The sequence below is a fragment of the Mastomys coucha genome, unplaced genomic scaffold (genome assembly GCF_008632895.1).
Source record: "Mastomys coucha isolate ucsf_1 unplaced genomic scaffold, UCSF_Mcou_1 pScaffold8, whole genome shotgun sequence".
NCBI classification, from domain to species: domain Eukaryota; kingdom Metazoa; phylum Chordata; class Mammalia; order Rodentia; family Muridae; genus Mastomys; species Mastomys coucha.
The window spans coordinates 2,885,727-2,906,197 of record NW_022196914.1 but is presented as its reverse complement, the minus strand read 5'-3'; the positions used below and the strand labels follow the sequence as shown (position 1 = coordinate 2,906,197).

The 20,471-nt window shown below is 39.7% G+C and overlaps 1 protein-coding gene across 4 annotated transcripts in view; it reads right to left on the bottom strand.

Moving 5' to 3' along the window:
* The window catches only part of Dab2 (DAB adaptor protein 2), a 52,051-nt gene that overhangs the window by 20,633 nt on the left and 10,947 nt on the right, over window positions 1-20,471 (bottom strand). For all 4 annotated transcript variants that reach the window (XM_031359865.1, XM_031359864.1, XM_031359863.1 and 1 more), the window contains exons 2-3: window positions 2,194-2,382; window positions 757-896 (exon numbers count right to left, since the gene is read on the bottom strand). In XM_031359865.1, coding sequence (XP_031215725.1) covers window positions 757-896; window positions 2,194-2,284 — 231 coding nt within the window. In that variant the 5' untranslated portion in view covers window positions 2,285-2,382. The remainder of the gene's footprint in view (window positions 1-756; window positions 897-2,193; window positions 2,383-20,471) is intronic.

Below are 20,471 nucleotides of genomic sequence, written 5' to 3'. Positions count from 1 at the left end.
ACCACTCGTGTCTAGTCTGTTTGTCAAAGCCGAATCCTGTGCACACCTGGCCAGAACCCCTCGTCCCGAGGAACAAGGGACCCCGTAAGAAATCCCGGTCCGCGGCACTTTGGAATATGTATGTGTGTGTGGTAAAGCTGTGTGTGTAGGCCAGAGGACGATACTGCATATCTTTCTTGATTGCTCTCAACTCTCTATCCTGAGGTAGCGTCTCTTATTTGAGCAGAGAGATCACTGATTCTCTAGCGTAATCCAGCTTGTCATGGGGATACTGTCTCTGCCTAGATACTGGGATCTAGATGGGCTGTGGCATTTGTGTGGGTGCTGGCGATCTAAATTCTGGTCTTTACTCTTGAAAGGTAAGAGCCTTATCCATGGTGTCAATATCCTAGTCCCTGGTCTGTGTCTTCCTTGCAGAAGACCAATTACTCACAACTGCCCACAGCTTTTAAAATCATTTCATGATGGAAAGTTTAGGAATGGGGCTTTGCTCGTCCAAGTGCTGAGTTTACCCACATGAAAAGATTTCCCAGAATCTTGCTATCCTTGATGAAAGAGGGATTCTAGAATAGGACTCAAAAGAGACAGACCAACCCTGGCTTCTCTGAAAAGAAAACACTATAGGATCAGTATGCGAATTGAATCAATGTGAATGGAAAATCTTTTCCAATCACATAGACATGAGCTGGTGGAGCGCTAATAGAGTCCCCTCCTTCAGACACTTGGTTGAGACAGACAGTGATTTCTTCCCCTTACCTTGAGTTTCATCATAGAATCCTGGCTCATTTTGTCTCCTCTCGCATCAGGCACATCATCAATACCAATTAGCTTGGCCTTGTACTTTACACCATCACCTTTGAACCTGGCCAACAGGTACTCATCTGTCTTTTCAGAACCTAAGAAGTAAAAAGAAGTGCATGCTAGAGCTTATATTTAAATGCCACCTTTAGGTTTGATCACATGTGGTTGGTACCCCCCTCCAATTGAATACTGTAAATTATACCACAGGTAATCAATCATACATGGGATTTCCACTGTCTTTTGAGCAAAAGCCTGTTTCATAATATCAAGTATAGAACTGAGATTAAAAGGAGAAAAAAATAAAAGCTAACAAAAAACACTTCCTCAAGATATAAAATGCATATGAGAAATTTAAGAGAATGCACAGATTGGGAGTTGAGAATATGCTTCACTGAAGCTTTGTTTTAAATGAATTTTCATTTGTTTGTTTGTGGGTTTTTTGGTTTTTGTTTTTTCAAGACAGGGTTTCTCTGTGTAGCCCTGGCTGTCCTGGAACTCATTCTGTAGACCAGGCTGGCCTCGAACTCAGAAATCCACCTGCCTCTGCCTCCCAAGTACTGGGATTAAAGGCATGTGCCACCACACCCGGCTTGAATGAATTTTCAAAAAGTGGCATATTCTGTTTAATGAAAGAAAAAATTAGGCCACCAAATAATTTTCTAATATTTTGAACCACCAACAAAACAAAAGTGAACTGGCAGTAAACTGCCATGGCTACAACTGGAAATTATCCCTTCTTTGTGTTTCCTTTTCTCCTCTCAAATGGCCTATGCAGTCTCATTCCTGGAGCTGACGGACTAGCCGAAGGTAGAGAAAGGTCTTGGCATCTTCTCCAGCTCTGGCTGGCTAAGACTTAAATACTATATCTATCAGCACTTAAAGCCAGAAGTATCTAATAAAGTTAAAATTTGATTTTTCAAAAACGGTGATGTTTGTAAAACAAAGTGGTAAATAGATTACTGAAAGAAATTATACAATAGTTATGGTTGTACAGTTAATCATATATGTAAACAAAATAACCATTAGAAAGACATATGATTAAACAAAATGCTATGAAATTTTCCTAACTGGGCCTAAGTTGGTACAACCAGAGATACAGGAACGATGTACATGAGGCAAACCAATCATTTGTGCCAAAAAGAAAAAAAGTTAGAACTTGAGACTAAGTTCCTGTGGTAGCCAGACAACAGACAAGAGCTATTTGTCTGTACCTTTCTTTTTCTCTTTCTTTTTTTTTTTTTATTTTTCAAGACAGGGTTTCTCTGTATAGCCCTGGCTGTCCTGGAACTCACTCTGTAGACTAGGCTGGCCTCGAACTCAGAAATCCACCTGCCTCTGTCTCCTAAGTGCTGGGATTGAAGGCATGCGCCACCACCGCCCGGCTTTCCATACCTTTCTTCTTCTCCTTTTTTGATGGTGCTTTTGGTGCAGCCTGCTGGTCAGGCTGGCCATTGGTTGTGCTTGTTTCTACTTCGTTAGACATGACTGGAAGGCAAGCAGAAAACCCAGCAGCAGACACTCACTGATCCCAGGCAATTCCCGATGGGCAGGTCTCAAACGGACATAACCCACAATGCACACCTGAGGGTAGAGGAGAGGGATAGTGATGTAAAAATATAACAAACCTAAACTCCAACCACCCATGTCCACAGGGGCCAGTTTGTTGTCAGTATACGCTTGCTAGCTGCATCTGCTTGCAACCCTTCTCTATTAGATGGGAACTCAGAAAGCAGGGTTGCTCCCTTTGAAGCTTCCAGAATGGGAAAGGATTGTTTGGTAAATTTTTCTTCAAACACTTGATTTCTGGTAGTATTTAATGATTACCTAGCTCAGCAACTTGTGTTAGAACTTTGGCATAAGAATCTATAATCAAAGATAGGGATCACAAACTGGTTAGGTTTCATAGCAAAATAGAAACATACCTCCTGAGCTTGATAAGATTGTAACTGATCTTAGAAAGTGGATGTTAGGAGTTTCATTATCCACAAAATTGCTTAGATTAGGCAATTGTGCTTTAGGGGTATAGAGGAGGACTTGACACGTGGCTTGAATCCCCAGTACCCCTCAAAATAGAAAAGAGCAGAACTATTAGTTTACTGATAGATCTAAGAATCTATTATTAGGATTCTATATATGACCTCCAGTGCTATTATACACTGTGATTTAAATACCTCCATGGCTGTGTGTGTGGAGGGTACAGGAGTGTTGGGAATCAACTGGATAAGCTGTGAAAGTTAGACTCAGAAAGGTAATCATTGCATGTTCTCTTGTATGTGAGTGACATATTAGCAGAATGAAGCTTTTTTGGGGAAGGAAGAGAGGGGAAAATAACAGAAGGAAATGTGAGGGGAGAAAGAAAATATCAAATATTTCTTTCTTATGTGGAGTCTAGCTTTAAATATATAAGTCTTGGTCATATATATCATGCATATATGGCATGAAAGCATAAACAGGAATGGCTAAAAGAGGAACGAGAGTAGCTTACAGAAGTTTGGGAGGGGGAAGGTAGTGGCAGTAACTATGAGCAAAGTGCAACAATCTATGTGTAAAACTGACATAATGAAACATTTCAGGTACTATTTGAAAAATTGGTAACATAAATAAATGATTTCCATTTCTTTCCATCAATATGCTTGTTTATCTGAAAACTTATGGGTATCTCTTGTATAATCCATGGAATACATTAATAAATGTCTTTATGGTATTATGCAGCATGAGTATCTTCCAGACAGTTGCTTCACAGGCTCTTTAAAAGGCCTCCCTGTGTATTACAGTAGAGAAAAAGAGCGATTGCAAAGCACACAGGGGTAAACTAATGTTTCAAAGGTTCTTTTTTTACCACAGGGTATTCTGTTTCTTCACTATCTAGAGGAGCTTAAAAGGGTGAACATTCTAAAACTATAGACCAAAGGTAGAGAAGAGTCACTATTTGGTTTAGAAATGTACTGTAAAAGTGTCTTTGGTCTAAGACACTCCCTTACTACAGAAGCCTTCTTCATTCTATACTATGTCCCCCATGTGTGGCAACACTATAGACCAAATCTACCACATGGGAATACCTGCTGTTTTGTAGTCATGGAAGATTTAAAAAAAAAAAAAGTCTCAAATTTTTCTTGTTTAGCTCTTAAAAATCCTCAACAACCCAGTGTTATAGAATTAATTCATCTTTCCAAGACACAAAAGTTTCATTACTTGCCAAGTAACAGAACCAGCTTCTGTCCTACACAGTATAGTTCAGAGTCAGAATCCTTTAGCATATCATTGATGAATCTTATCTTAAAAATCACATTCTTGTTACAAAAGGTGTTTCATTGTATACATGTGATGGCCCATAAATGTATGTCTAAGACATTGTTCCCCGAGTCTTAGATTGTCCTGAATTTGGGAAGGGATCTAAATCCAATGACTCATGCCCTTATTGTTAAAAGGTAGAGAGAGGTTTGAGGGACAGAGTCTCACAAAGCAGGTGAAGAAGAATCCAAAGGAAGGGCTTGATTTGATGTGTCTGCGGACCGAGGAAAGCCAAGTGACAGCTAATACCCACCTGAAGCTAAGAGCAGAAACTCAGAATGGGCTCTGCCTCAAAGCTTCTATAAGCAACCAAGTATGTCATGCCCTGATTTTGAACTTCTTACCTTCAGAAGGAATGTGGCAACCACTTTCTCTTGCATTAAGCCACTCACCCATTTTCAATAATTTGATGAAGCAGTCATGAGTGGTGCATATGCCACCTATATTTTGTGTGTTTTCATTGGTCTCTGAGATTCTTGATAACATGATAAATGATTCTTTTCATTATAGCTATGATCTTCAAATCTCAAAGGTCTTTTCTTCATCTCAGAGGATTTACTACAAGCCAAGCAGGGGTGAAACTAAGTTCCTCTCTAAGGAGCACTGGTGCTCATTCTCCCACATGGTCCCCTTCTCTCTAATGAGATCCAACCCTGCTCAGACATCATCTTACAAATAAAGAAAATACTGTAGCGCAACCTAGTCATCATATGGTTACTTTCTTGTGATTCTTTCAAGAATAAGCTTGTAAAAGGAAAAGATTGCTACTTTGTGTCTTTCCCTCATTTTCTACCATTCTCAAAGGCGTGTTTGTCTCAACTCTCCTTTCAGAGTCACTTTGCTGATGGTCTCCTGACACACCAAGTTACTTCGCTTTCCATCCATTTGAGAGGTCCTACTGTATGCATCACTCGTCTATGCCCTTCTTGAAGTTTTGTGTCCCAGCTTGTGTTTACCGGGTTTGATTGCGACTTGATTATTTTTAAAATGATAAATTTTCTCTGAATTTAAAAAACAAAGGGCTCGAAAACTTACTGTGGGAGCTCTCCTCTGTATTTAGGCAAAGATTTGCCATTTCTGCTTTCTATATAATGCTCTTGAATATTTTACTCCTGATCATCTTCGTCCCCTACTCTTTCACACTTGGATGCAAGCTCCAAGCTCACTGCTTCTTTGTGAATGGTCTTTGGTTTATGTCCTTAATGCTTTCCTATTTGCTGAGGTGCCTCTGGCCTTACATCCTTGGGTACCTATTTGTCCCTGAAGATGGGTTGGGTCTTCACTAAAGCTCTCCCTTCTCCCTTCTAAATACCCATGCTGATCTCATGGTCTCACACAGATCAACTTTATGCTTGTCTGTCAAATCCTTAAGACCAGAATCTCCTTGAAGGGAAAAGATTCATCTGGCATGTGGGAGCCATTTATGCGGATAGCAACATGGGCTGTTGGGGCAGTGTAAATATATCTGTACTTTAATATGTATATCTGTATTTAATATACTTTTAATTTGGTAGGCCAAGAACATGAGCCTTAAGAATGGTCTCCAGTATAAAATGCATATTATTCTGTTGATGGGGGGCACCTGTGGGTTATCCCTTCCAATCTGCCTTGTGCAGGCTAGTGTGATGTTGACTTCAACAGTGCTCGTGTGGACAGCCGAAGTAAGAGAGATCCAAACTAGATGGGATCCAAACTAGATAGGCTGAGAAAATGTCACAGATATCAGCATTTATTGCCCATCCCAGAAGCCCACTGTCACATCCTCCAACAGTAGAATGTTCCTAACAAGGAAAGAGTTACCTAACTTAATGTTGTTTTTTTAAAGACTTAGCTTATTCAATTTAGCAGTTTTGACTCCAACATTTTGCTATCTTAAAGAAATCTGAGAAGTGCCACAAAGCACTCTGATACACCTAAGAGGGAGGTGTTGGTGTCTTGGCATGTGGGTTTCGTCATAACATACACGTCATACCAGGATGTAACTCAAGGCCAAAGACTATATCAAGGGTTGGTTTCCTGGGTCAAACCAGAAAGGGCAGAAGCTGAGTAGAAGTACTTGGCCATGTGTTTTTATAAACAATTCTTTTGCTTCAGACACCAAAGACAACTATTTGTGTGGAGGAAACACCAAAGATTGAGCCTAAACGTACCAGGAAGGTCCTCTGCTCATACCTTGTTCTTGCTCCCTTGTCCTTTTTACTACAGTATTTTGAGTCCAAGTCTCACTAAGTCACTCAGGCTGGCTTCAAACACACTATGGGCTTTGAAACACTCTGTCACTATCTGGCTTCAGCTACCCAAGTGTTGAGTGGCTTGTGTACAACTTTGATGACATTGTTATTGTTCTAATGGCATTTGGCTTCCTTTGATTATACACCCTTTACTGTTTAGGGATAAACAGTTACAGTAACTGAAGAGAAAAATAGGGAGGAAAAACTTTGTTATGAACTTCTGAAAGAAAATGTAATCTTTCATGTACTGCATGATTCCATGACTCTTATATTTAAGGAAGGGAGAATTATCTAGGAACTACACATAACGGTCAATAAAAGAAAAGGATTTCAGATGCATTCCCCAAGATATATACAATGGTCATCTCTAAGTAGAGGGTTTTTTTTTTCCTGGTTTTCTAGAGCAGGATGTTTCCTTCATTAGAAGATTGAAAAGAGAAATAAGAGCACATATCTGCAGGGAAAAAAAATTGAAGAATCGAAAGCTAGCCTATATCCCAGGCTCTGTAAGGCAGCATGTAAAACAGAAAACAGTAAGAATGAAGCTTTGTGAGTCAGAAAGACTAGCTTCCCCTTGAGTGTAGGCATCTAACTTGGACTTTTGGACTCCAGACAAATCTCCCTGAAGTAACCTGAAAATGGCCTCCTTGCATGGCACCGAAGTCAGGTGATTTTGGAGCTTGCAACATCTTTCTTGGTTTCTGAGAAGCTCGAAGAGATGTACAACGGAAGGATGCATGAGTCATCTTTGAATGACTATGTCGTTTGCACTAATACAAGTCAGCTATAGTTTGTTTTGTCCTTAAAGTGACTCATAGTATTTTGCAACCTGGAAAAGCCAGCACAGCAGACACTAGTTAGTTTAGGCTTTATAATGGCAAAAAAATAAAAAAATAAAAAACACTGTCACCTTAAATTGTTTGCTTTTCCTTCCCATTAGATGGAAAGACTTAAACTGGTGTCTCAGTGGTACTCCTTAATGTCTGTGAGGTTCTGAAGCAACATCATGACACAATTTTACAGGTCCTCTGACCTGTACCTCTAACCTACCTCTTACTTCAATTATACAGAACAGGCAGGAATTTGGCCAGTCTCAAGATGCTAGAATAACTTTGTGTTAAGGACTTGACAGTAGCCCCTTTCCACACATAGTAGAGAATATTATTTCAAAGTTTAGGGTCATATGGTATAAACACCTAATACAGTCAGGACTCCCTATTCAAATGTTCTACATCTGTGAGTTAAAAAAAATGCTGATCAAAAATAGCCAGAAGAATGCCGGGCGGTGGTGGCGCACGCCTTTAATCCCAGCACTTGGGAGGCAGAGGCAGGTGGATTTCTGAGTTCGAGGCCAGCCTGGTCTACAAAGTGAGTTCCAGGACAGCCAGAGCTACACAGAGAAACCCTGTCTCGAAAAAACCAAAACCAAAACAAAAACAAAAACAAACAAACAAAAAAAAACCAAAACAAACAAACAAAAAAATAGCCAGAAGAAAATCAGCTGTACTGAATATATACAGACATTTTAAAAATTACTTTTCCCTAAATACAACAGTATAATACTATTTGCCTCGCCTTTGTATTATATTAGGTATTATTAATACTCTAGAGATGATTTGAAGTACACTAAATGACTTGAAGCAAATCATATATATAGGGTGTTGAACATCAAAGAATGTTTAGAATTGTGGGGGAGGGGTAGGATCAACCCATCCTGGACATAGGGGAATGCCCCTGCACCAAGATCCTAAAACCTTTATCCTTAAAACTATATTAAAAAAGTGCTTCTATTTTAGGAACTACAAATGCACCGAACAACACAAAACATAATCATGATAAGCTGTTGAGGTCAAAACTGAATTTGTTTTCCTCCTTCCAGTGCGTTTTTCTTTTGTCGTTCGCTGTTCCCAAATCCTCCCCAACCTTTATCCTGTATTTTCAAAAGTTCACAATTGCAAGGACTTTTTAACATATCAATTACAATCCTCACAGAGAACCCCACGGAGTAGAACTGGTGAAGCAAATTAAGGAGGCTTAAGAAAAACGGTGCAGGCATCTTTGCTTTGAGTGCCCAGCACTTGGTCCTGGACAGGGACCGTGCTTCCCTGTCCGTGATCACACTCTGCCTGATCCAGCTGGAGGACAGGGCAGGGCATGTGAAATATTAACCTGTAAGGCAGACCTCGGGACCAATGGCAGCAAATACCTGCTCTACTGTCTTTGAAGTAACCTCTGAAAAAAATGCAGCTCTAAAGATGCAGCTCTAAAGTCTCTTCAACACTTGTTGAATGACTTCTTCCCTAACTGCTTCTGTCCTTATGATTCTAATGTGGCGGTCTATTCTGCAAGGGCCAATTGAGCAGACAGTAAGATTTCTGTGGATCAGAAAGATAGTTCAGCGAAAGGCAGTTACTCAGAAAGCCTAATGACCTAAATCTAATACCTGGAACCCACGGAAAAGTGGAAGGAGGAAAATGACTCCATGGAGTTGATCTTTGATGCCACATACTGACATACATGCAACCACACACACACACATATATCACACACATATAATAACAAAAGATGATTGTTGCATCTTGTTGATTTCGGTAATTAGACTATGTTAATGTACACTTAAAAACAATTCTGGGAAGACATTCTTGTAGATATTGACTACTGTATCATACCTGAGTAATATAGGTTAGGCATTTCTGTACAGCTTATGTTTTGGCAGTGAGCATACACTTGGAGAGCTAATTGTACAAGACAGAGTCAGAATATAAAGCCCTGAACTAAGAAGCCTTTTCCAGTATTTAGAAGCAAGTCAATCTAAAGAGTTCCCCAGACAGTCATAGAGGAGAGAAGACATTTCAGGTGAGATTTTAACATTCAAAGTCTCATCTACCTAGGGATCTGCGATTTTTAAACTGAGGCAGAAGGATTACTGTGAGTTTGGGATCATCCTGGGCTACATGATGAATAACTAGGACACTCAGAGGTATATAGGACTCTATAAAAACTAGCAAATAAAATTAAAAAACAATACAAAAAAAAAAAAAAAAAAAAAAAAAAAAAAAAAAAAAAGAAAGAAAGAAAGAAAGAAAGAAAGAAAGAAAGAAAGAAAGAAAGAAAGAAAGAAAGAAAGAAAAGAAGGCAATGTTTAACAAATGCAGTTAATGGTTAAGGTCCAGCCCGGTGTCCAAATGCTATGTGCTACATTGCAGGGTAGTCAACACAGCTTTTTTCCACAGCAGGTGTTTCAATGGTCAGTAACTTAAAAAACAGAGAGAAGCACTTTAGTTGGGTGAAAGGGTGAGAGGGTACACCAAAGTGCTAGCTAGCCACCTCGTGCCTCACTCTGGGTGTTCTCGTGGGATACAGAGACAGGAGTTATCCTGAGTTACTCCTACCTACCTGGTTTCTTTTTTCTCTTTAATAATTAGGAACCTGGGGACAAAGAAAACAGTAAGCCTTAAAAGCTGGCTGGGATACAGCTAGTATCAGGAAAAATCTAGTTCTGAGAATGAGATACGATTGGACTATTCCTAGAGAGTATATGTGTCTGTTTTTAGGCTTTGTTTATTTAAAGCAGACTGTGCAAAGCTCATCACATGGGAGCTCTACCAAGAAAGTCTTCTGGAACTAGAGGTGTAATGTAGGTCAGCCAGAGAATGCTGCTAGTGATCCCTAGGGCCCACCCCCTGTACCACCAAACCAAACCACCAAACCAAACCAAACCAAACCAAACCAAACCAAACCAAACCAAACCAATTCGCTTAGTAGGCATAGCAAGGGAAAAGGAAGACAATAACTTAGCAAAGTATTTTATAGTCTTCTCTAAACCAAAGCAGAAAAAGGTTGACGGTTTTGCACCAACTCATTCTACACTGTCACTGGATTCTTCCTTATCCCCCAGCCCCCACCTCCGCCCAAGTAGCAGAAATCATATTTGGTCAAATTGGCCTTTGGATCTGGCTGTTTTGGCTAGGTCTGAGACACATCTCACAGATCAAAGACTTTAAATTTAGTTCTTAGTTCAGTACACTCTCTACTATGTAGTACCTTGGCCTTTTGTCTTGTTCTCCCTCCCCCCCCCCTTCTTTCTCAGCATACAAAAAAGTCCCAAGTTTTGAAACTGGTAACTTTTCATGTTTTTGACTCATTTCGACCTTTCCTGACTTTGTGCCCACCCCCAGCCCTTTTCATTTTAAAAACAATTTTGTATTAGGGACATCTCCCTTCAGAGCCCAAGGAAGTAATCAACATAATTGGTGTTTTGGGGTGGGCACTGTTAGTTTTAAAGGAGCTTCGTGTACCCATATTATGGCCCATTCTCTAGACTAGCCACTCCACCCAACTTACCCAGAGTGTCTGAAACTTATTCTCAGTTTAGACGAAAAATCTCAAGTTTATGGTTAGTTTTCCGCTGTAATTTTAGTCAGTTGTTCAGTACCCTGGTTGTTGTTTGCACACTCAACCAGAGAAAAGCCAGAACGAGCAGTCTTGCTAACTACAAGCTGCTCTAGTCCTTCGGGAAACTCGGATACAGATAATACAACTACATGAATAATAAATGAATAAATCTAAGCAAGAAGGGATGCTCCACATACTGAGATTCTAGGAAAGAAAGTAGTGGTGGAACATCCTTCTGGCTTTTGGCTCATGTGCAATGCTTTTAGTAAGGACATGAGGCTTAAGTTAGATGTTAGGGCTGGAGAGATGGCTCAGTGGTTAAGAGCACTGATTGCTTTTCCAGAGGTCCTGAGTTCAACTCTCAGCAACCACATGGTGGATCACAACCATCTGTAATGGGATCCAGTGCCCTCTTCTGGTGTGTCTGAAGACAACTACAGTGTACTCATATACATAAAGTAAACAAACAAATAAATAATAATAGTGCTCTTACTCTCTTGCTCTTACTCTCTTACTCTTACTCTCTTACTCTCTTGCTCTTACTCTTACTCTCTTGCTCTAACTCTCTTACTCTTACTCTCTTACTCTTGCCTCTAGCTCCCTTGCTCTTAGTCTCTTACTTTCTTGCTCTTATTCTCTTGCTCTTACTCTCTTACTCTCTTGCTCTTATTCTCTTGCTCTTACTCTCTTATTCTCTTGCTCTTACTCTCTTACTCTCTTGCTCTTACTCTCTTGCTCTTACTCTCTTACTCTCTTGCTCTTACTCTCTTACTCTCTTGCTCTTACTCTCTTGCTCTTACTCTCTTACTCTCTTGCTCTTACTCTCTTACTCTTACTCTTGCCTCTAGCTCCCTTGCTTGCCCTCTCTCTGCATTCCCTTCCCCTTTCTCTCCACATGGCCATGGCTGGCCTCTGCTTCTCTACTCCCCTTCTCTCTGCCTCTACTACCCTCTTAGCTCCAAGTTCTATGTTAGAAAGTATATCCACAGCCAGGTGAGGGAGACCTGCCTGTAATACTAGCACTTGGCTAGTTGAGATAAATCACTCTGAGTTTAAAGTCAACCTGACCTATATAGTGAGACCTTGTCCCCCCCCAAAAAAACAAAACAAAAACAACAAAAACAAAAATGCCCAACATGCACGCATCTTGGCTTCACTGTGGGAGCCAACCTTCTACCCCTCCCAAGTATGACCTCCTGTAGCTTAGGTGAAACAGGAAAACCAGAATCCAGCCTTGTCCTGTAATTCAATTCTAAAAGGAGAAGGAAGTGGCATTGAAATTTTGGCTTATGGGAATCAGAGAGCTTCAGAAATCACCTTTGTCTTTGCTTCATGTTGTTAGCACTGATTGTTTGGGGTCAGTTCTTTCATGGTTGTTCCTATACCCAGGCTGTGGGCCACATACCCTGTGTATTTCAAGTGAGAGCGTGCTGGGGCTCTATCTAGTGAATAGTATGCTGTGGCAGAGCTCTACGTTTAGGATTCTTGGGCACAGATTTCCTTTACAAGGCAGTATTTATTTTCCTGTATGCTTTTGTTCCTCTTTGCACTGTATATATTGGAGCTAGGCAGGAAGAGAGCTCAATAGGGTACCCACTGTATCTTGGAGCTCAGGGGCATAGTACTGAGATCCATCTTAAGCTATGCCATTCCTTATTAACTCTTGTCTTCCATTTAGACATATGCAAATTCACTCATGGGACAAGCCCTGAGTGGTTTCTTTGAATTCTGAGGAAAGGATTATAAGAAAGAATTCTGATTCTGGGAGAAAGGAGAACATGACTTTCCGGGGACGTGGGGACTAGCTTGACACAGACTGCTCTTCCTTGCCTACTGTGAACTTTGCAGCTCAAAAGTGGCTGGGAACTTGAAGAGCAAGTTTGTACCTTGAACCAAAGCATTTCTGGGAAGAAGCCAATGGATTAAAGTCATTTGACTCAGGTAGGGGATAGAAAAAGAAGGGTTCCTTTGGAGAGGATGGGGAATCATGAAGAGATGGCTCAAATGTCAAGCTTCCTTCTCTCTAACCCCTATGAAATGAGACCTTAGTACTATGGGCCTCTAATATAGTTGCTAGTGCGTAAGAAGCACAGTGCGAATGCTTTTTGACAAGAAAGCCCATGGAAATGTGTCAGAATGCTCCCTTCTCTTCCATCCTGTGAAGCTGTTTTGGTGGAAGTGGGCACTGATCAGATTTGAAAAGAAGATGTTTAAAAATATTTGCCAGGCATGCTAGCTCACACTTGTTAGTCTCAGCACTTGGGAGGTGGGATAGCCAAGGCTACACAGAGAAACCCTATCTCAAAATCTAAAACAACCAAACAATCAATCAATCAATCAAACAAACAAACAAACCCCAGAAAATTAGGATGGGTAAGTTAAATAAACCAACTTTAGAAATATTGATTTAGAACAAGACAGGAGGCTAAGACAGGAGTTTTTGAGTTTGAAGCCAGCCTGGGCTACAAAGTGAAACTCCATCTCAAGATAGAACAACAACAATACAACAACAAACTCTAACAGAAAAACTCCATCTTCTATTATCAGATGGTGATGTTTTTTTCCATTGTCTTCCTCATCCTAAAATCTGACAGAAAGTTTTCTAAAGACTGAACAACTTACATGAAGAATTTTAATGTTTGCTTACTTTTAAAAAATGTAACTAATGACATGCACATTACTAGAATCTATCACAGGGCTTTGGGGCAGTGTTTTGAATAGAAGTGTCATGAATCAGATACAAAACCATAGTGAACACAAAACACATTTTACATTTGGCATGTAAATGTAACAAGGATATTATGTTTGAACTTTGCAAGACTTCTCTTTGCAAAGAGACTACTACTATAAAAAAAAAAACACACACACACACACAACCAATCAATCAAAATGCAGGGTTGTGGCACTCAGTCCCTATAAATACAACTACAAAACATTCCAACATCTAAGGCTCAGGAGACATTGGGGAAGAGGGGGCAGAAAAATAATAAGAGTTGAAAAATCAAGGAGCTTGTGTCTCCTAGTAACATCAGAAGCTATATACATAAAGTATTAGCAACATGACAGCTCAAACTTGAGATGAACAAGAAGGACACCAATAAACATGTCAAACATCAGGGGGCTGGAGGGAGCCTATGAAGCCTCAGTCCTACACAAAGAACTCCAGGAAACCAAGTAAAGCTGGGAGCTGGAGAAGGAGTCTTCCCTAGTGAGGAGCACACTTGAAAACATACATATTAAGCAACACTATATGGACTCAACGGGATGTACTCAGGAATATACATGCACATACTAGTACTTACATGCAATAACAATTGATGAAGAAAGAGACCATAAATATGAAGGAGCATGGGCAGGGTACGTGGGAAGAAAGGAAGGGAATTAAATTACAATTTCAAAAATTCAACAAAATAAAACTGAAGAGTCAGATGAGGGAAAAAGACTCAGCCACATAACCATTGGGTTTCTGGGAAGAAATAAGAGTATTTGTTACAATCCTCTCACATACAAAGCATTTCACTGTTTCATTGGCTATCCTTTAAGTTAGGTGAGATGCTTTTACTAAAGCTAATTTGCCTAGCTCTCAGCTACTTTTTAAATAAAATCATATTAAAAAATCTTAGCACTTTGCTTTCAAGGCTAGCCAAGTTGTATTTGTCTGTTCCCACTAGAAATAACCCCAAAGAATGTGCTGCCCATCTCTATGAACCTAAAGATATAATTAATATTCACCTCTCTGGTTGTTCTCCTATGGTGTATAGACACAATCCTAGTAAACACATTTCACTCTCTATTCAAGTACCATTAGTCACCTTAAAACTCTACACAGTGTTCTGAGTTAAAGAAAGCATGCTATTTATAAGGATGTGTATTTGAAACTTTAGGTTATAAATGCAGAGCCACACATCCCAACAGAATTATGATCTTATAACCACACCAGGGTGCTTTAAAAGAGGAAAAAAATAACCTTAAGCCTTTCCTCTTCCACAAACCAGTGTAAGAAATACTGCCTGATATTTGGTTTCTTTTTGGCTGAATGGTATAAACCCCAACTCCAGGCAGAGCCCCACCTTCAAATAATCCAGAAAGCCAATGCTTGAGTGTGGCCCCACCTTTCTTCAACTCAGGTTTCAGACACATGCTGAGGTTTTAAGAGTTTTAGGAAGAAGGACCCAGCTGCCCTGTCACATCAGTGCAGAACAGTCAAACTGGGGTGTGTGCAACAATTGTTTATAGTCACTGGGACTAACTCATGTATCTGCTACATTTCTATGTCTAGACCAGGCTGCAGGAAGAAGGCCGCATTAAGATTCCACAGACTCAACTCAAGACTCGTTTAAGTGCTGTAATTCTGAAATGCTGCCTTTAGATTCTGGGTTGCCTTTCTGGTAGAATATGCCCTTTGTTCTGGTGCTCAATCTACCTTTAGGGCTGGCAATATCCATGAGAACTTTACTGGCCCATATTTCCTTGATACAATCTATTCAATCTGGATAAGATTTTGCCAACAAGCCATCAAGCTTCATCTCCAAGAATCCTGGTGACTCTGCTAACTTCAATGGCTAATTTTTTTTTTTAATTAACCTACTGTTTACTGTCATTTCCTGTGCTCAGAATATTAAATATCACTTTAAAGATTGTTTTTAATGGCTCAGCTGATTTTGTTTTGAGCAGATTTTGTTGCTTTTAAATACAAAGAAACATGAAGAAGTCATTTAAAAATATCTAGGAGCTGAGGATATCAGTGTGTACCTTCAGTTCCTGCTTCTTTGGGGGGTCAAGACAAGATTATTTGAGTCCGAAAGTTGGAGATCAGCTTGGGCAATGAAGAGATTTCATCTCAGCAAAACAAAATGAAACAAAACAAAACAAAAACAACGCAAGACTTTCTATTCATTTTCTGAGTGTTAGGTTTATAGAGGAACCAGGGACCTGAGATCTCGTCCTTTCCCCTGTTATGTTAATACTAGTGTCCTAGCAAACTAAAGGTTAGGAAGCTTCCACGTTATTATCTAAAGAGCCAGGAGAACTCTCCCTGAGGAAATAGGAATGTGTAGTCTCATTTAATATTCCTTGACTCATGGGTAAACTAGGAGGTCACTAGATAAGACATTCCTGGTAATATTAGGTTCTGCTATAGGATTTGGTATATTAGGCTTGCTTCTTGAGATAATATGCTAATATTATTCCAGTCTTGAAATTTTAGAATGTATGATCCAAAAATATCCTGAAATAACTAACCTACCTGCCTTCAAGTTGTGTTTATGGTTATTTAAAAACAACAACAACAACAACAACAACAACACACATACAATAAACTACTGCAGACTGAATACAAGATGAAATACAAGGTGGCATATAAGTAGAGTTACTAAGTGTGGAAAGATAATTCAAAGGACCCTAGGAGTGATTTCAAGACAGAGCTATACCTGTGAGGTTCTAATCATTAAAATAATAGGTGTCATCTAAATTAGACTTCCGGGATTCAATTTCTGTGTTGTGCCTTAAGCAAATCGGTTGCATAATCTCAACAAGCAAGAGGGAAGCGGACAGAAATGTTTCGGAGAACTAAGACTTCCCAGGCAATAAAGACAGAGCCCACTGGCTTTTTTTTTTTTCTGACTGTAAATTTCTAAGAACGTTAAAAATTACTTTACTTTGTATGGTTTCAAAAACTTTGTTCCAGAGTTCAAAAATGGACTATACAAATATATATGTTATACATAATTACAAATATATGTAATTCTGAAATGATGAATTTTACACATATATACGTGTATGTGTGTATGTGTATGAGAGGATTCTATCTATCAATTTGTCTGTCTTCTAGCAGTATAGTTATTCTAGAGTTGCAGTTGTGCAGTAAAAATTTATCTGGACATAATAGCCAACACCTTTAATCCAGCCCTTAGAAGACAGACAGCAAATCTCTGAGCTCCAGGCCAGCTAGGACTACATAGTGATACTCTCTCTAAATTAAATAAAACAAAGTAACCAAGTCTGTCTGTCTGTTTGTCTGCCTCTCTCTCTCTCTTTTACACACATACACACACACACAGAGAGAGAGAGAGAGAGACAGACAGACAGAGAAAGAGAGAAAGACTTTGCCCTAAGTGCCTTTCTACAATAAGCAGATAGGGCAAGGTGCTTTTTCTCTATTGAGTTTCCACTCTTCTTACCTTTTTGGGATCCCAGGGACTAACCATGGGGATGTCTACTTAGTATATAGTCCCAGCACAAGATGAACTGATAAGAAGGTCACTTTGCTTGGCTTCAACTGAGACCTATCAGGCCATTGATGGTCTAGATATTCCTGTTTATTTTAAACTAAAAGGGCTTCTAGTTAGAGCACACAGGAACAACAACCTCAGTGAGTCACGTTTAATGGACGTTTCCTTGGCTAGTGAAAAATGCAGTGTTTAAACAAATGCTCATTGCCTGGATGCTCTTCCAGAGCACTCCTCTGCTCTTTGCACTTCTAAGGACCTGTTTCGAGATTCTGTACCTGTTAATCAAATACACTTCAATATTACCAAAAACATGGGGTGAGGTGGAATCCTGGGTTAGACTAGGGTTTCTTTGTGGTCCCTTTTAAAGTCATCAATTCAAAGTAACTTGAGGTGGTTCCGTAAGCATTAGGTAAAATTTCTCCATGGTAGCAACTGATTTCACTCATATTTTGTAGGCACTTTTAGTATCAAAGAATGCAATTCCATGATTTGTTTCCTTAGCTGAGCTCTATAGCCTTATTCAAAGTCTTTTTTTGAAAGCCATTATTAAGTCCCTAATCCAATCTTTATTAAAAAAGCTCAAAGTTGTAGACTAGGAAGTTAAGGCAGATCCTCAGAGGTTGCAATAGAACTCTTCCAGAGACTTTGAGGGACATCTGAAATTTGGTGAATATCTGCAGTTGCTGTGTTAGCTGGTAATGTCTTCCATAAGCAACATTTTGTAGAAACATGCAAATAACTAGGTCCACCAGGAAAAAAGTTGATGGGAAAAGCTGACGTGAAAGAATTAAGCATCCTTGTTTCTGATGCTTTTACCTAAATCTTTGCTATGGAGCAACACTGGCAAAGAAAAAGAGCCTTTTAAAAATAAAAAAATATTTTTTTTTTCTGAAGCGAGGTATAATTTGCACAGGCCAGAAAATCTATTTGGGCAAGAAAATGTCTTAGCAAGGAATAAAGAGTATTCCTATCAGCTGAGCAAGGATACAGGACCGGAGCTTGGGATGCTGAAGGAAAGGTTGAGAGCCAGGTCAAGCCGGATTACAGTGAGTTTACGGTACTCTAGTTTGTCTAGACGGTACTGGAGAGACTGAGGATGAGTGATGGTGTCGAGGTTGGGGCGGCAACAAATCTGAGTACATGCAGGAAAGCTTCAAAGAGTCAGATAGCTTTGTAGTATGATAGCTGCACGGACTCGCCACTTTGAGTGATTCGACGCTGGCAGTTTCTTTTATTTTAAATACTTGACTAATCTTCTGGAAACAAAATCTTTTAATCAAAATGTTAAGGTCTAATAATCTCAAATGTCAGATTCAAGGTTATCCCTTCTAGGCAGGCAGTGATGCCAGTGACCCTCAAACTTCAAATAAACTGTGTCCTAAATGTGGCTTTCATAAAAGCCAAAGGCTATTATATAGTGTACCCTTTATTCTACGATCCATCTTATCTTTAAAAAGAAGTCTCCTTTAATGCCTATTTTATCAGTGAAATGACATTTTGAAGTGTCAACTTAGGAAACAAAACAAGGACATCTTTTGTCAAAGGCAGCAACTGGCTAAAATAACCACGTCACCGTGACTTATTTGAAGCAGTATTGTGTTTTCCCGTTTAGTGTTTCTTATATAACTATTGAACACCAGTGCTGAGAAAAGGCTGATGCGGAAGGCCAGGCAATTTCTAATCCTTTCACATCCTAGACAGTTAGGATGTGACATTGGGGTGGTGTGTGCTTTGATCTTTAAAAGTAAACTTCCTGAAGATGTGTGAATATATCAGAGAACAATATTTAACATTGAGGTAGAACTTGGGGCATTGCAAAGATGGGACTCATGCCTACGACTGAAAGGAAAAAAAAAGGAATTCATCAATAAGATTATTTTTAAACTTATTTCATTATGGTTTATTTGTGTGTCTTATGTATGTATATATGTTCAAATATGTATGTGCAAATGCCCAGGGAGGCCAGGAGACACACAGGATTGATTCCTGGTAACTAGAACTACAGGTGTTTCTGAGTTGCTTATATGGCTGCCAGGACCTGGACTTCAGCCGAGTAAGCAAGCAGCTTAATCACTGGGCAGTGCATTTTGAATCAAATAATTAAACTTTGAAAAATTGCTTTCATGATGGGATTTTGAAGCTGACTAGGCTATGACCTATTCTTAGTTTCCAGCTATGTTCTTAGACACACAGAGGGCAAGGCAGAGAGTAATGAGTTGGCAGTCTAATGCCGTCAACATTTAGAAAGGCAAGTGGAAATTACATCTTAAATCATAAGCCAGCTGCACAAGCAAATTTTCAAAAATAAGTTTCTTACTGGGTGTGGTGGCTCATGGCTACAGTCCCTCCACTGGTGTGGGGTGGGACCAGCTAAGCCAGGAGGAGCTCAGTTTGGGCTTGAGAGTAAATTCCAGGCTATCCTGGTTATAGTGCCGGAGCCTATCTCAAAAATGCAAAGCAAAACAAAATAAATAAGTTCAAGTTTCTCTCCTTTGGGCAGTGATCATGTTAAATCAAACCAATTATCAGCCATGACCATCGGGTCATCTGTGTTCAAAAGTTTGATGAACATATGTAGGTACTGAAACAAAGGAAGAATGAAAAGTTGTCCTTGGATGTAATGGCACTTCTGGAAATGGTGGCATGTAATTGTCATTAGGTAAGTGACTACATCCATCAGGTGACGAAGACCTTTGAGTGCTGATGGATTAGATAGAGTTTAACTCCATCGACAGAAGTTAAACCAATGACTTGGGAATGCCACATCATCTGGAGAATTTTAGTAACACCTTGCCTATATTTCTCAGGACCTGAGCAGATATAAACTATAGGAACGTGTGGATATTGCTCATTATAAATTATTTAAAAGTTAGGACAGAGTTCAGCTAAATAGCTAAAGCTAATAGCTAAAGGGAAGCTGAAATTTTCCTTTTTCGCCCAGTCTACAGAAAATCACAAATCATAAATGAGAGTGGCTTGAGTTACCTATCCACCTGGCCATCTGGTTGTTTATTAAATGCCTACAATGTGCCAAGCACTGTATTAGGCAATGTATACAATGACAAAGAAAACAAGGTCTTTAAAACCCTTAAGGTACCTGTTGCATAGCACAAGAAAGTGTTGGCTAAAGTTGATGCTAAGTGATTTGGAGATGTTTCTAGTTAGCATGAAAATCTTCTTTGCTATCAACATTTAGTGGAAAAAAAATTAGCACTACATCAAGAAATTCTATATGATCAATGGTTTGAGACCACCACAATGTACAGACTATCTGTCCAACAATTTTTAAAATCTCCTGTAGCCCACACTGTAATCTCAAGGAACATCTTTGTGGCAGTGACCTCTGGGAGGAAGAATTGTGTGAGTCAGGGTCGTTAAAGAATACCAGTGTAGCCAGGCAGTGGTGGCGCATGCCTTTAGTGCCAGCACTTGGGAGGCAGAGGCAGGCAGGTAGGTTTCTGAGTTTGAGGCCAGCCTGGTCTAGAGAGTGAGTTCCAGGACAGCCAGGGCTACACAGAGAAAC